Genomic DNA, 13,566 nt, shown 5'->3' on the forward strand with positions numbered 1-13,566 from the left:
GTAATCGTCTTCGTTATATAAAAATAAAGAAGATGTGGTATGATTGCCAATGAGACAACTCTCCACCAGAGACCAAATGACATAAAAGTTGAACAGCTATGGGTCACCGTACGGTATTAAACAATGAGCAAAACCCATACAGCATAGTCAGATATAAAAGCATAGGCACTTGTCTCTGAAAAAAAAACCTATATACTTAATTTAACAGTATATAGGTAAAGAAAAATTTCAGAGACAAGTGCCTGTACATAAAAGGCCCCGAAATGACAAATGTAAAACATTCAAACGAGAAAACTAACGGTCTGATTTATGTACAAAACAATGAACGAAATAACAAATATGACATACAGCAACACACGACAACCACTGAATTACAGGCTTCTGGCTTGGGACAGACACACATATAATGTGGCGGGGTTAAACATGTTTGCGGTCGCCTAACCCTCCCCTAACCTGGGACAGTGGTGTAACAGCACAACATATGAACAAACTATAAAAATCAGTTGAAAAGGGCTTTACTCATCAAATCGATATAAAACAGAAAAACAAGTAACAAAAACACAGACCGGACGTAACATCCCCATCACCAAAAAAGTCACTAAGTACAGATCACATGCTTCACCTGCCATGGCCAAGTCAATGGCCAAGTGGGGCATTACCAGATGTTTATTATATCCTTTTGATTTACTCCCTATACATGTATAGTCTGAATATATATAAACTCAGCTTATATTCTACCAGAAATCAAAAATCGGAATTAGCCTTTGCTGATCTGACTTTTGTAAAAAAGTTTTTCAATAATTATATAGCTATATTTAAGTATCTTTTTTTTCATGGAAAATATTCAATTTCTGCGACTCTTTTCACAAAAAATCTTAAGAGTAAAAATACTCGTAAGTCATACATATTTCAGTATAACTTACGATTAATTTTAATCGTAAGATTTTTTGTGAAAACAGTCGCTGGATCCTATACTGAAATGAAAAGTAAAATAACAAAAAATACCGAACTCCAAGGGAAATTCTAAACGGAAAGTTCTTTATAAAGTTGCAAAATCTAAAGCTCAAACTCATCAAACGAATGGAAAACAACCGTCATATGATGCAGATCTGTATAATACAGATGTACTTTTGAACAGGCTTTTTCTATATATGAAAAACAAATTCTAAATATGTACGAGGAGAAAAAGCAATGGTCGCCAAAAAAGGAACTGAATGCGACAAATATTTTTTTAAAAGATTAAAAGATGTAATACTGAATAAACAAACAGAATATTAGCAATTAGTGATATCTGCATTAAGTTCGGCACAATTGTTCATAAATCCTTTAGGTACATAAATATTTACTTTTTGGAGTTGCACCTGACAATTAATAATATTACTATGTGCTGTAAGTCGATTAAATACTTACTGCATCCCATGAAAAGTAAACCAGTCAAGCAGGAGTTTGCAAAAGCCATAAGCACGTATAGATCTTCTTTACAATGTATTTTTTAAAACTTCCTGTTTGCACTTAAAAATATAAAATGTCAGATAACACATATACTACACAAGTGTTATTCATAATAGAATGAGTTAAATGTATTTAAATAATCGGATAAGGTTTGAAAAAAAAACTTGTATAAGGGGAGGAGGGATCGATAAGTACACCATACATACATTATGCACATATATATTTCTTACATAAAATAGATAAGGAAACAATTGTATGTGATGTATACGCTTGTCATTGAAAAGGCATCAATGAGAGGACCACTACATGTATGCTCGCAAAAATTATCTTTCGTTTAGTTTTTTGATTTCCCATGCACGTCTGTGTTAATCCTAAATTAATCCGTTCTATAAAAGAATCTTAGACTAATTTAAATCTTAGATATCTTTTAGATTTTGACATACTACAGAAACTATAGAACTAAATATTTTTATAAAAATTGACAAAGATTGAAAATTCACAAGTGTGATATAATAATCAGTATGACAAAATGCGACGATTCAGCATTTCTAATTGTTCACGTCCGATTCTCGAGTTCAAGTATAACATTTTCTCCGAGCATAAGGAATCTGTTGATATGATATGCCAGTGAGAGTTTATTAAATAAATTAATTTCAAATGATCAAAAGCATTAATAACTCATGAATTCACGAGATATTAGTATGATCTATACTATATCTTAAATAAACTCGCGAATAGAAGTTTCTGATCTATTCGTGAAAATGGCAATAAAGCATGTTCATGGTTTCTTAATTGACAACCAATTTACCAACTTTCATGTGCAAAATATAATTTGGTATTTGCATGTTGTTTTATTTTTCTCTTAATAATTGTTGGTTAAAAGAACTCCTTTATAAATATGTTGCCAGTCATACTTTATCACACTGTTTCCTGTTTGCCTTTTTTCGGAAAGGTAACTTTCTATCGATTGTAATGCTGATTCGGATACAGAAAACGCGGAATGATTGAAATTAAAAGAAAACAAAAAAATAACGGATTTTGGAGGAAAAAAGGGGGAATTGTCCTGTATCCATGTACTTTTGTGATCATTAAGTGGGATAGAAATGTTTATCCTGAAATGATGCTTCATGGTTTCAGCAGCTGTATTTGCCCTACTACAGTTGAAGTTCAGAAGTTAGCGGTTTGTTAATCATTAATTCATTTTTATTAGTAATAGTACTTGCAATTTAAGATATAAAACAGACCACTGAAAGCGATTGTCTTTTATTAATATTGGACATGAGCTTCCACAAATCTACATGTATTATTTTTTATTAGTGGTTCTTTTCTCTTTTGCATTTGTTATTTATATTGTCTTTTTTTAATTTTTTTTTATTTAGTTTTTTTTTGTCAAGAATAGGAGCCTGTATGCCTTTAGCGACCGTTTTTCAACACTGGTTTCATTTATCTTTTTATGTATAAATTCATCAGATATTTCTTTAAATTCAAGATTAGATGTTTCTATTTTATTTTTGTTATTTTTTATGATATTATGGTGGTTATTATCAACAGCAGTTTCGTTTCCAATATTTTTTGCCACATTTATAAAGAAATCATTAAAACATTCTGCAACTTTGTTTTGATCATTTATAATTTCATCTTTTTCACATAATATTTCATTTTAAGTAAAGTGGCTCCCTTTATTGGTTAAAAAGGGTTTTAGAGTAGGCCAAAAGTCCTTTGATTTTGGACTACCTATACATCTTTCATAGATAGAAATACGTTTTTTATAGATGAGGGGGTGGACAGTTTTTGAGGGAGGTGGGAGACAAAACATAGGTTTTCCCATTTTGTTTTTTGTTTTACACTTGTTATATTTAGTATATAGTTATCAAATGAAATAGATATATGACTTAAAGTCTTTAAGCTCGGAACTACCAGAAGTGACTTATTAAATGTGTGTATTTTTAGTTGCGCAGAATAAACGTGTACACGTTAAACGAAGTTACCATTGTTAACAAATCAACACTTCATGCTCAAAGGGAAGCACACTTCCGGTTGAACCAATAACCCGACTGTTGTTGTTGTTGACGAAGAATTTACTACGTTTGTAAATATATCTTTCCGTTTAGCTGGTTTTGTGGTATTGCATGATTTAAATGGTTGCATTTGTTCATTCTTTGAATGTTGTGCATGCCAAAAAGAAAGATAATGAATTGACAAAAAGTTTATTGGTTTTAACTTTTACCTAGGCTATTTTTGGATTCTGCTGGTCAAGTTACATGACTTTACATGTACCGTCAGTTGTCAGTGAGTGTCTGTCCCCTTGCCTTTCAAGGCTTTCGAGACCGGTTGAATACAAACAACCATTTTTACCACAGACCATTTCGACAACATAATGAACATTATTTGATAATGTTCTTAACATAAAATATGCATTAAATGTTTTGACAGATTTATTATTTGATAAAAAGTAATTTTATAGATAAAGTGTTGCTGTGATTCACAAGAACACAAGATTTTCTTATGTTGCACTTGGTTAAGACAATATTAATGGCAGATTTTGATTATAGTATTTCCTGCAGCTATTGAAAAGGGCAGGGTAGTTTTTTTCTCAGAGGGCACTCTTATCGTGATTGGCTACCCTTTACAGGAATTCTGGGCCGTTCGCCCTGATTCGCGTTCCCCCTAGTACCTGTTCACCTTTATACCCTGGCTTCGTTCACTCTGACTTTTATTTTATTGTGTTGTCTTGTTGTATAATGCTTATTATAAATTTGAAAAGAGTATGTTAAAGTTTGTTGAAAATTTCGCTGAATTATCAATATTTATATTGTATTGCTGCTACCAAATAATTATTTTCCTTTTATCTACACTGTAGAGTACCAGGAATACAAGGTATTTAACATAAAACAACTGAAGACTATGTTATCTGCATGTATTTATCTTTATTGTTATATTTTAACAATTTCAAAACAATCATTAACAGTTATAACAAGATCAAATTCAAACTTCGCATCACACAACAGTTATGTCCTTAATTTTTTACACTATTATTATTTTAAAGAGCACATATATAGGAAATATGTCCAAACGAACTTGAGCATGTTGAGATCAAAGAAACCAAGCCGTGTGTGAAAAAACATTCCCTTTTATGTCTCGTACATCGTCGTTTTTGTCTCGCTTGACGGAGTCAAAAAGCGAGACATAGGTATGATGTTCTGGCGGCGGCGTCAACAATGTATTAGTTTGTGATTAGGTCTAGTTTGTGGTGAACCACAAGTTGTAGGTCAATCATATTTGGTATACAGTTGTATTAGCATTGGCACATCTCATTTCCATGGAGATTATTTGGCCCTGCCCCCTCAGTCATGATCTGTTGACTTTGAAACTTTTGCTTATTTTACACGTATTAGTTTGTGATTAGGTCAGTTTATGAGGAACCATTAGTGGTAGGTCAAAGATATTTGGTTATGCAGTTGTATAAGCATTGGCATATCTCATTTTCATGGAGATTATTTGGCTCAGCCCCTTAGTCATGGTCTATTGACTTTGAAAATTTTGCTTAGGGTAGTTAACATGTATTAGTTTGTGATTAGGTCAGTTCAAGGGGAACTATTAGTGGTAGGCCAATGTTAATTGGTATACAGTTGTATAAGCATTAGCACATCTCATTTCAATGGAGAATATTTGGCCCCATCCCCTCAGTCATGGCTTATTGATTTTGAAACTTTTGCTTAGTTTACATGTACCAGGGCTCACGCTACCAGGCGACTGTGGCGATAAAGTCGCTTTCTCCTCTGTCACTTCGCTTTGCCCAACCGTCAAAAGCGAAATCTAGACGCCCTGTTGTTCACCATACTCGCTTTCAGTCGCTTTCGTCATCGGACATTTTCAATTTTTAGCAAGTCGATGAAACATCAATCTTTTAGTGATAATTAAAGAAATTGAGACATAAACGATTCATTTACTGAAGATAAGAGGTTTAAGCATTGACTTTACAGTGTGTAGCAGGTTATTTAATAAAAAAATACAGTTTTTTATCACTTCATGCACTTCCGGTACTTGTTACTCGATAGCGTACATCAATCTAACTTTCGGCGACAAAATAAGTTTGTTACTTCATTTGAACGTGATAAACGTTGCCTCCAGTAAATGTTTAATCCATTAATTGCATTAAAAACGTCATATTCCTTTCCAAATAGCTTGTCAAACATCGTTTATTTTTGTAAATTTTCTTCGTCCGCCATAACTGTTTACTAAATACGGATCGAAAACGGACCAGCTACATGTATGACCGAAATCCGTATTTTTATAATAATAACTATGGACGCATGAATGGAACAGCTGACAGAAGAATATTGATCCCAAAAGGAAAAATTATGCATTCCACACGCATTAACAGACTTTTGGTTAGATCTACATGTACTTGATTAATGTATATAATTCCATACATATGGATTGTTTCAAAATATTGATTAAAGTTGCATAACTCTGTGACTATAATACTATTATATCAATATATTACGGCCCAGCTTAACTTTGTATATCTTTTGACATGTTTGATGAGAAACACTGAATTTCATAAACATGATAATCAAGATAGTTTTTTAATTGAATTGTAATTGATATATTATAATTTCTTTACCTTTTTGACATAAAAAAAACCAAACTTTTTAGCGCTAGATATTTAGTTGGTTAGGTTCTCACAAGAACCTAAACTTAAACAACTTTGAATTTGAACTGTTACTTTAATTGTATACTCAGATATGAATTGAAGAATATAAAAAGAACATTATTTACATATGACCCTTTGTACTATAGGTAGTAAAAACCAAACATCATACCGCAGCGCGCGAAGGAGCACTTCTCTTTCAAATCTCACCACTTCTCCCTATCAGTTTCAAAAAGAGAAGTCACTTCTCCCTATGATTCTGAAGTAGTGTGAGCCCTGTGAACATGTATTAGTTTGTGATAAGATCAGTTTAAGATGAACTGCTAATGTTAAGTCAATGATATTTGGTATGCAAATTTATTGGCATTTGTACATGTTGTAAGTATCGTTTCCATGGAGATTATATAGCTCCACCCCCTCTTCATGGTTCATTGACTTTGAAACTTTTACATAGTTTACAAGTTAATGTTTGTGTTTAGGTTTGTTTAAAGGGAACGACTTATAATAAGTCAATGATATTTTGTATGCAGTTGTATTAGCATTGGTGCATCTCATTTACATGGAGATGGTTTAGCCATGTACCTCAGTCATGGTTCATTGACTTTGAATATTAGCCTAACTTGTTTTAATTCCAACATTTGCATAATCAAAATTACAAAAATGCGAGACATCTCTGTGATAACAGTTTATTACTCATTTCAAGCTGTCTAGTTTATTTTTTTTTTAAAATGTTAATTTCATTATTAATTACAAAAAAGCGAGACACATCTCTGTGATAACAGTTTATTACTCATTTCAAGCTGACTGGTTTATTTTAAAAAAAAAAGGTTAATTTCATTCTTAATCCAACAAACACAATTAATACAAAAATAAGTGAACTCAAAGACATCATAATTATACCTAATCAGCATTCTAAATAAAACAAATGTATGAATGAAGCCTATTAATGCTCCAAAACAAGCCATTATTTTTATGCCCCCCCCATAGCGGTGGGGGCATTAAGTTTTACCCTTGTCTGTACGGACGTACAAACGTAAGTCTCAAAATTGGTTTCCGTTCTCTAACTTGAGTTTGCTTCAAACAAATGTTATGAAACTTATACACAATGCTTATTACCACATAACACAGATCATGTTTGAATTTTAGTGGCGTCACTATAACCGTTCTAGAGTTATGCCCCTTTATAAATGGAAAAATTGCAAAATTTTTAGTTTCCGTTCTCTAACTGAAGTTTGCCTCAACTAAATGTTATGAAACTTATACACAATGCTTGTAACCACAAAACACAGATCAAGTTTGAATTTTGGTGGCGTCACTTTAACCATCCTAGAGTTATGCCCTTTATAAATGGAAAAATTGCAAAATTAATAGACTATAGTCTCCGTTCTCTAACTGAAGTTTGCCTCAACCAAATGTTATGAAACTTATACACAATGCTTATTACCACAAAACACAGATCAAGGTTGGATTTTGGTGGCGTCACTTTAACCGTTCTAGAGTTATGTCCCTTTATAAATGGAAAAATTGCAAAATTTTTATTTTCTTCTAAATATCAAGTAATTTTTAAAAATGGAGTTATCTTCCTTTGCCCATGCATATGATTATAGTTGAATCAACTACAATCAATGCTTTATACAATGCAATGTTTAATTTTGACTTCCAGTGATAAAACACAGATCAAGTTGAAATGGGTAGTGTCACTTTAACCATTATTTAGTTATGCCCCCTTATAAATCGAAAGATTGCAAAATTTTTAGTTTCCATTCTGTAACATAAGTTAGCCCAACAAAACATTATGAAACCTATACACAATATTCATTACCACAAAACTAAGATCAATTACAAATTTTTTGTTTCTGTTTTCTAACTTTAGTTTGCCTCAACCAAATGTTATGAAACTTATACACAATGCTTATTACTACATAATACAGATTAAGTACGAAATTTGGTGGCGACACTTTTACCATTCTTGAGTTATGTCTCTTTATAAACATAAAAATTGCTGAATTTTTCGTTTCCGTTCTCTAACTTTAGTTTTGTCTCAACCAAATGTTATAAAACTTATACACAACCGTTCTAGAGTTATGCGTGTTTACAAATAGAAAAATTGCTGAATTTTTAGTTTCTGTTCTCTACTTAAGTTAGCCTCAACCAAATGTTATGAGACTTACACACACTGCTTATTACCACAAAACTCAGATCAAGTTCAAATTTGGGTAGCGCCACTTTTACCGTTCTTCAGTTATGTCCCTTTATAACTATATGATATGCAAGCGGGGGCATCATCTGTGTCCACATGAATACACTATCCACATTATTTTAAATATTTCCATGTTTTTTCATGAATTTTGAGAAAATATATTTTCTTAAATATTAATCATATAAATATCTGAATATGTTAATACAGACTCTATGGGCGAACAGACTCAGGGCGAACGACCCAGGGCAAACATGTAATCAGGGCAAACGTACCCTGTACCCCCTTTAAAGACACCCTTTGCTTGGAGGATAGCACTTTTAGGGCACCCTTTACATACATGTAGATATATTAAGGCACGGTTATAGATTAGGATTTAATCTAAACATACCATTGTTTAATATTTACTGTTTAGAAATAAAGATACATGTATGTATATTAGGTAACCTGGTTACTAAGTAAATTCCTTTTTGTAATAGAATTATTACTTCTAGACTCAGTAATTAAAATCTTGAAAGTGTAAAAGTCTCATTTTAATCATTAACTTCAGTTATAAACTTTGATACTGGACCTGACTTCAGGCTTAACCACAAGTCCTATGGCCATGGCTTGTAAAATTGCTTTCGGGCTTGTAAAATTCTCCTTTACAAGCCAACACACTGACAGAATCCAACTAAAATTTTCAAAATATTGAGCGTCTGGCTTGTGGACTCAAATTTCCTATTAACATGATTAAGGTCTAGATCTTTAAGCATGATATATATATATATGGTTAACATAGAAACATACATTGTACATATATCACCCACTGCCTACATGTATCAATACTAAGGCATATGTTTGAGACCTACATCATTTTGTACTTGTGTCATTTTATATTGGCTGCTGTACATGTCAATTCAGAAATGTTTGCTAAGTTTTGGGCTATTTCCAAAATTTCCATGGGATAGGTTTCACAAAAATAGAATTTAGCATACTAAAATTTGATAATATTATTTGTATGCAGAATTTATGGAAATCGTAATAATTAAACTCAAATTTTTGTCCTTTGTTCAACCATTGCAATACTAAAAGACCAAGAGATTTTTGATTTTAAAGTATATATAATATTTGTGAAAAAACTGTATGTAAAAATATTTGTCAGCTTTTAACTAAGGAATTGGGGGTTTATCCTGGGATCTACCTCACAGAAAAAAATTGACTAGCATTGAATCATATGAATTTAAAGACAGTGGCCATAAACAATGTTAAACTCTATCAAACAAACTTAATTGCAAATATATTTGATTTGGAATGTATTGCATTAGACAGTTGACAGGTACTATTTTTATATATCCAAGACAAGCATGACAAGATTAAAAATCAACAATGTTAATGTTTTTCTAGTCCAAGTAATTATGACGTCTTGAAAGGCTTTTTTATTTTTTTCTTATGTGACGCCTCACAGAAAAATACTAAAATAGCCTTTCAAGATGTCATAATTATTTGGACTTGTGTTTTACAAGACGTTCTACATTGAACAAAGATGACATTTAGAAATCATTTCCTTTGATGATAAAATGAAACATAGACCAATATAAATGATATAGTATTTAAATGTTGTAATTATTTGGTATGAATAGACTGAGATATTGGTAATGTGTCAGTTAAGCAGCAAATCATCAATTCCTCAAAAACAGAAAAGATATGTACATGTAGAAATCAACAAACATGACAAAGTGTCTTTGAAATTAATAAGACATTTAATTTGGATATACCATATGTCAATCTCTTTATTGAATAGACAAGCTGTAAACAAATTACTGTGGATTCATTTATTTTTTATCAATACTAATTTTTGTGGATTGAGAAAAACTCATATTTTGGTGGATATTTGATTTTGTGGATTTGCCAAAAGTCTGTATAGAAGTAAGTTAGAAAATTGTACTATGTTGAACATTTGAATTTCGTGAATTACCTTTATCCACCAAAATTGGTATCCCATGAATAAAACTGAATCCACAGTAACCAACAAAGGTATGACATAATAATGTAAACAACAAATATACTAGCTCATGTACATGAAGTAAGGTTAAAATATTTGATTTTATTCTTAGTATTATCATGATTATATATGTAAATGGTATTATTATACCCCGCTTTAAAAAAGTGGGGGTATACTGTTTTACCTCTGTCTGTCCGCCCGTCTGTCCATCCATTAGTCCATCCATCCGTCCCATGAATATTTTTCGTTGCATCTTTCTCTGGTACTCAAGGATTTCTGAAATTTGGTTTCAGGGTTTATATAAGTCAGCTATACATGCTATACCGTGTGATGCATTTTCAGATTCATCACTCAACAACTTCCTGTTTACCGAACACTTGCATATTTTTACACTATTAAAATTATCCAGTTGCGGCAGGGGTATCATCATTGAGCAGTAGCTCTCAGTTTCACTTGTTTATTTTGTCTTTTTAACCGAAACTTACATGAATAGTAATACTTTTTTCATCTTCTTGTCATTTACAGATAATCACAGATGTTTTCAGATGAACAGTCTGTTGCTCAGGATCTGTACCACACAGATATGTCATCATCCACGATGGGAAATTCACAAATGACAACATCCATAATAGTGCAGCCTTCACAAATATCTGCTACAAAAATGGAACAGTTATCCACTACAGATATGGGAGACAATCCAGACAATCCAGGAACACTGTACATAGGAGACCAAATGATGGGACAGCAAATATCACCACCACCACAGGTACTAGGATATCAGATTGACTACAAATTGATGTGATAAAATAGTCCTTCTTTAGTTTCAATAAAATCCATTTTTGGTTAGCAAGCACATTCTATTGAATCATTATTGTGTTAGATTACTGAATTAATATTCTTTTTTTTTCAAAAGTCAGAAGTACCAGTATAGTGTTCTGTTTTTAAGCAGTTAAGCTGCTTTATGCGAGCACCCTAGATTTGTGTTCTACCCAATAAATGCTGAAATATGTGCCACTGTTATTATCTGGCTGGCTATTATGTTATTTATAACTAATTGAACACTTTTTTCATACTTTTTATTCTGGAATACAAAAAATATGACCAGAAAAACCTTAAATGATCGTCGAACCACCCAAAAGTTTTGAAGTTGCACATAGAAAGTAGTGCTCGCTTGAAACCCTTATGTAGATTATTATCCCCTGTGCTTTTGGCTAAGATGTCAAAGAACAATTGTATGAAATATTTAATCGCCGAAAATCTCTAATTACAAGTCGTTTACATTTGCCAAATTGCAAAAAGCGCAGGAATATTGTATAACGGCTGTGACTAATATGACACGGTGTTAAGTCTCAGTTGGCGGTAATTTTAACTTCGTCGACAAAACGTAAATCAAGGACGTTCTAAATTTGGTGGATTCAGATAATACGAAGGTAATTAATATTAATCATTTTATTCGTTTTTGTCTGAGATGATTGTGATTATTTAAATCATCTTAATTAAATGTATGCTCATTTGTTTTCTTGTTAACACTATTCCGTTTATCTCGTAAATGAGCGTAATGCTTGTCAAATCAAGTTGTTGTTATTGTTATTGAATGAAATAAAACTAGAGGTCTGATTGGTCGATGTCAAGGTCATTTCAAGATGGTTTCCTTTGTGTTTTTAGTTCAGGCTTTGGTGTTACAGACTGCTACACGTGCTTTGATTTAGCTCAATGTGCTTCAAATAATATTGAGATTAAAACTTTAACAATTATTTTCTAAAGGAACTTCCAAAGTCGCATATTTATGTAAAATATTAAGTCCGAATTTGTGACGCGTCTCACACCGTAATTGTTTTTGATTTACAAGGACTTTTCGATTTCCTGTATTGAAAAATACAACTTTTTCGATGTTTCTTATTATGAATTTTTTCATATTTAAACACTCATGAAGTGTTCTAGAATCATTTCTATGCGACTTTTCCATGAAAATACTGCAAAAAGAAATCGCATGATAAGAACAGAAGGTAACGTTAACGTTGTCAACAAGTTGAAGTTACAAACATTTTTTTTCTTAATTCCTATTACAGTTATTCTGGGAACAGTATATCTAACGGGAAATGAATCTGATACGCTTTTCAGTATAAAATTGATAAAATCTCGGACTCCCCGAGACTTCCCAAGATTTATGGATTTTGGTAGCGTCTGACTGAAAAACTATCAGAACAGTTCAACAAATAAACCACATAACTCTAATAGTAAATAAATACAAGTTTTATCATTTAGTAGATATATTTTGTCATATAAAATTACCAAAATAAGTTTGATTTATTTGATGTGAAGTGTTTTATAATAGTTTGGGAATTTGTAAATCATCGCGGCAATGGCCGCCATTTTTTTATTACCTGGTTTGCATTCTGCACAATTCTGTGATGAAATGATTGCGATTTTAACAAATTTGAAGTGACAGAATACAAGTTTGATACACTAGCATCACTATAAAACTAGTTTGAATGACATTTTATTGATAATATCAGAAATTATTAGGATAATAGCGAATCCGTTTTTAACACATGTCCGTTTCTGTATCGTATCTTTATTAACTATGGCACGACGATAAAATCGACTACAATCAGGTAGTGTCAAGTCCCGTCAATATATATGTTCCTGAGTTATTTAAATGTCAAATAAATGTTTTTTTTTATTATGATATTAATAATGGAAGACAGTGAAACCGTAATCAAGATATTTTAATTCACTTATAATTTTAAATAAAATTTAGAATAGGGAATGTGTTAAAGAGACAACAACCCGATCAAAGAGCAGACACCAGCCGAAGGTTACCAATGGATCTTCAATGCAGCGAGAAACTCCCACACCCGGAGGCTTGCTTCAGTTGGCCCCTTAACAAACATGTATACTAGTTCAGTGATAATGGACTTCATACTAAAATCGGAAATATACACAAGAAATTAAAATTAAAAATCATACAACACTAACAAAAGGCCAGGGGCTCCTGACTTGGGACCCCAGAGAATATAAACATTAATTATCACAGCATCAATGAAAATGGACAAAGCTAATACGTAAAGATTTTAGACATGAAGTTTTTTTGCTACATTGTATTTGTCAAAATAAGCAATATTATATACCTATTTGTATTTGTTTCTGTTTCTGTTTCAGCTTGATTCCAACCTTACGCCCCTTTGAACTTATTTACTTTAATGCACTACTGCAACAGTTTGTCATCGCAACTCCTCTCAAACCACACAACAGAATTTCATGAAACCTTTTCAGATA

General features: G+C 32.1%; 1 protein-coding gene across 3 annotated transcripts in view; it reads left to right on the forward strand.

The window, feature by feature from the left end:
• The first annotated feature begins 3,470 nt into the window (after positions 1–3,470).
• The window catches only part of LOC127703256 (retinoic acid receptor RXR-alpha-B-like), a 42,200-nt gene continuing 32,104 nt past the window's right edge, over positions 3,471–13,566 (forward strand). Inside the window, exons 1-2 of one of the 3 annotated variants that reach the window (XM_052207769.1) lie at positions 3,471–3,541; positions 10,813–11,053. In XM_052207769.1, coding sequence (XP_052063729.1) covers positions 10,823–11,053 — 231 coding nt within the window. In that variant the 5' untranslated portion in view covers positions 3,471–3,541; positions 10,813–10,822. Of the gene's footprint in view, positions 3,542–10,140; positions 10,212–10,812; positions 11,054–13,566 lie in introns of those variants that run through there. The other 2 variants (XM_052207768.1, XM_052207770.1) reach the window with 2 other exon arrangements.

This window comes from Mytilus californianus, unplaced genomic scaffold, assembly GCF_021869535.1.
Source record: "Mytilus californianus isolate M0D057914Y unplaced genomic scaffold, xbMytCali1.0.p SCAF_5, whole genome shotgun sequence".
In the NCBI taxonomy this organism is placed as follows: Eukaryota; Metazoa; Mollusca; class Bivalvia; order Mytilida; family Mytilidae; genus Mytilus; species Mytilus californianus.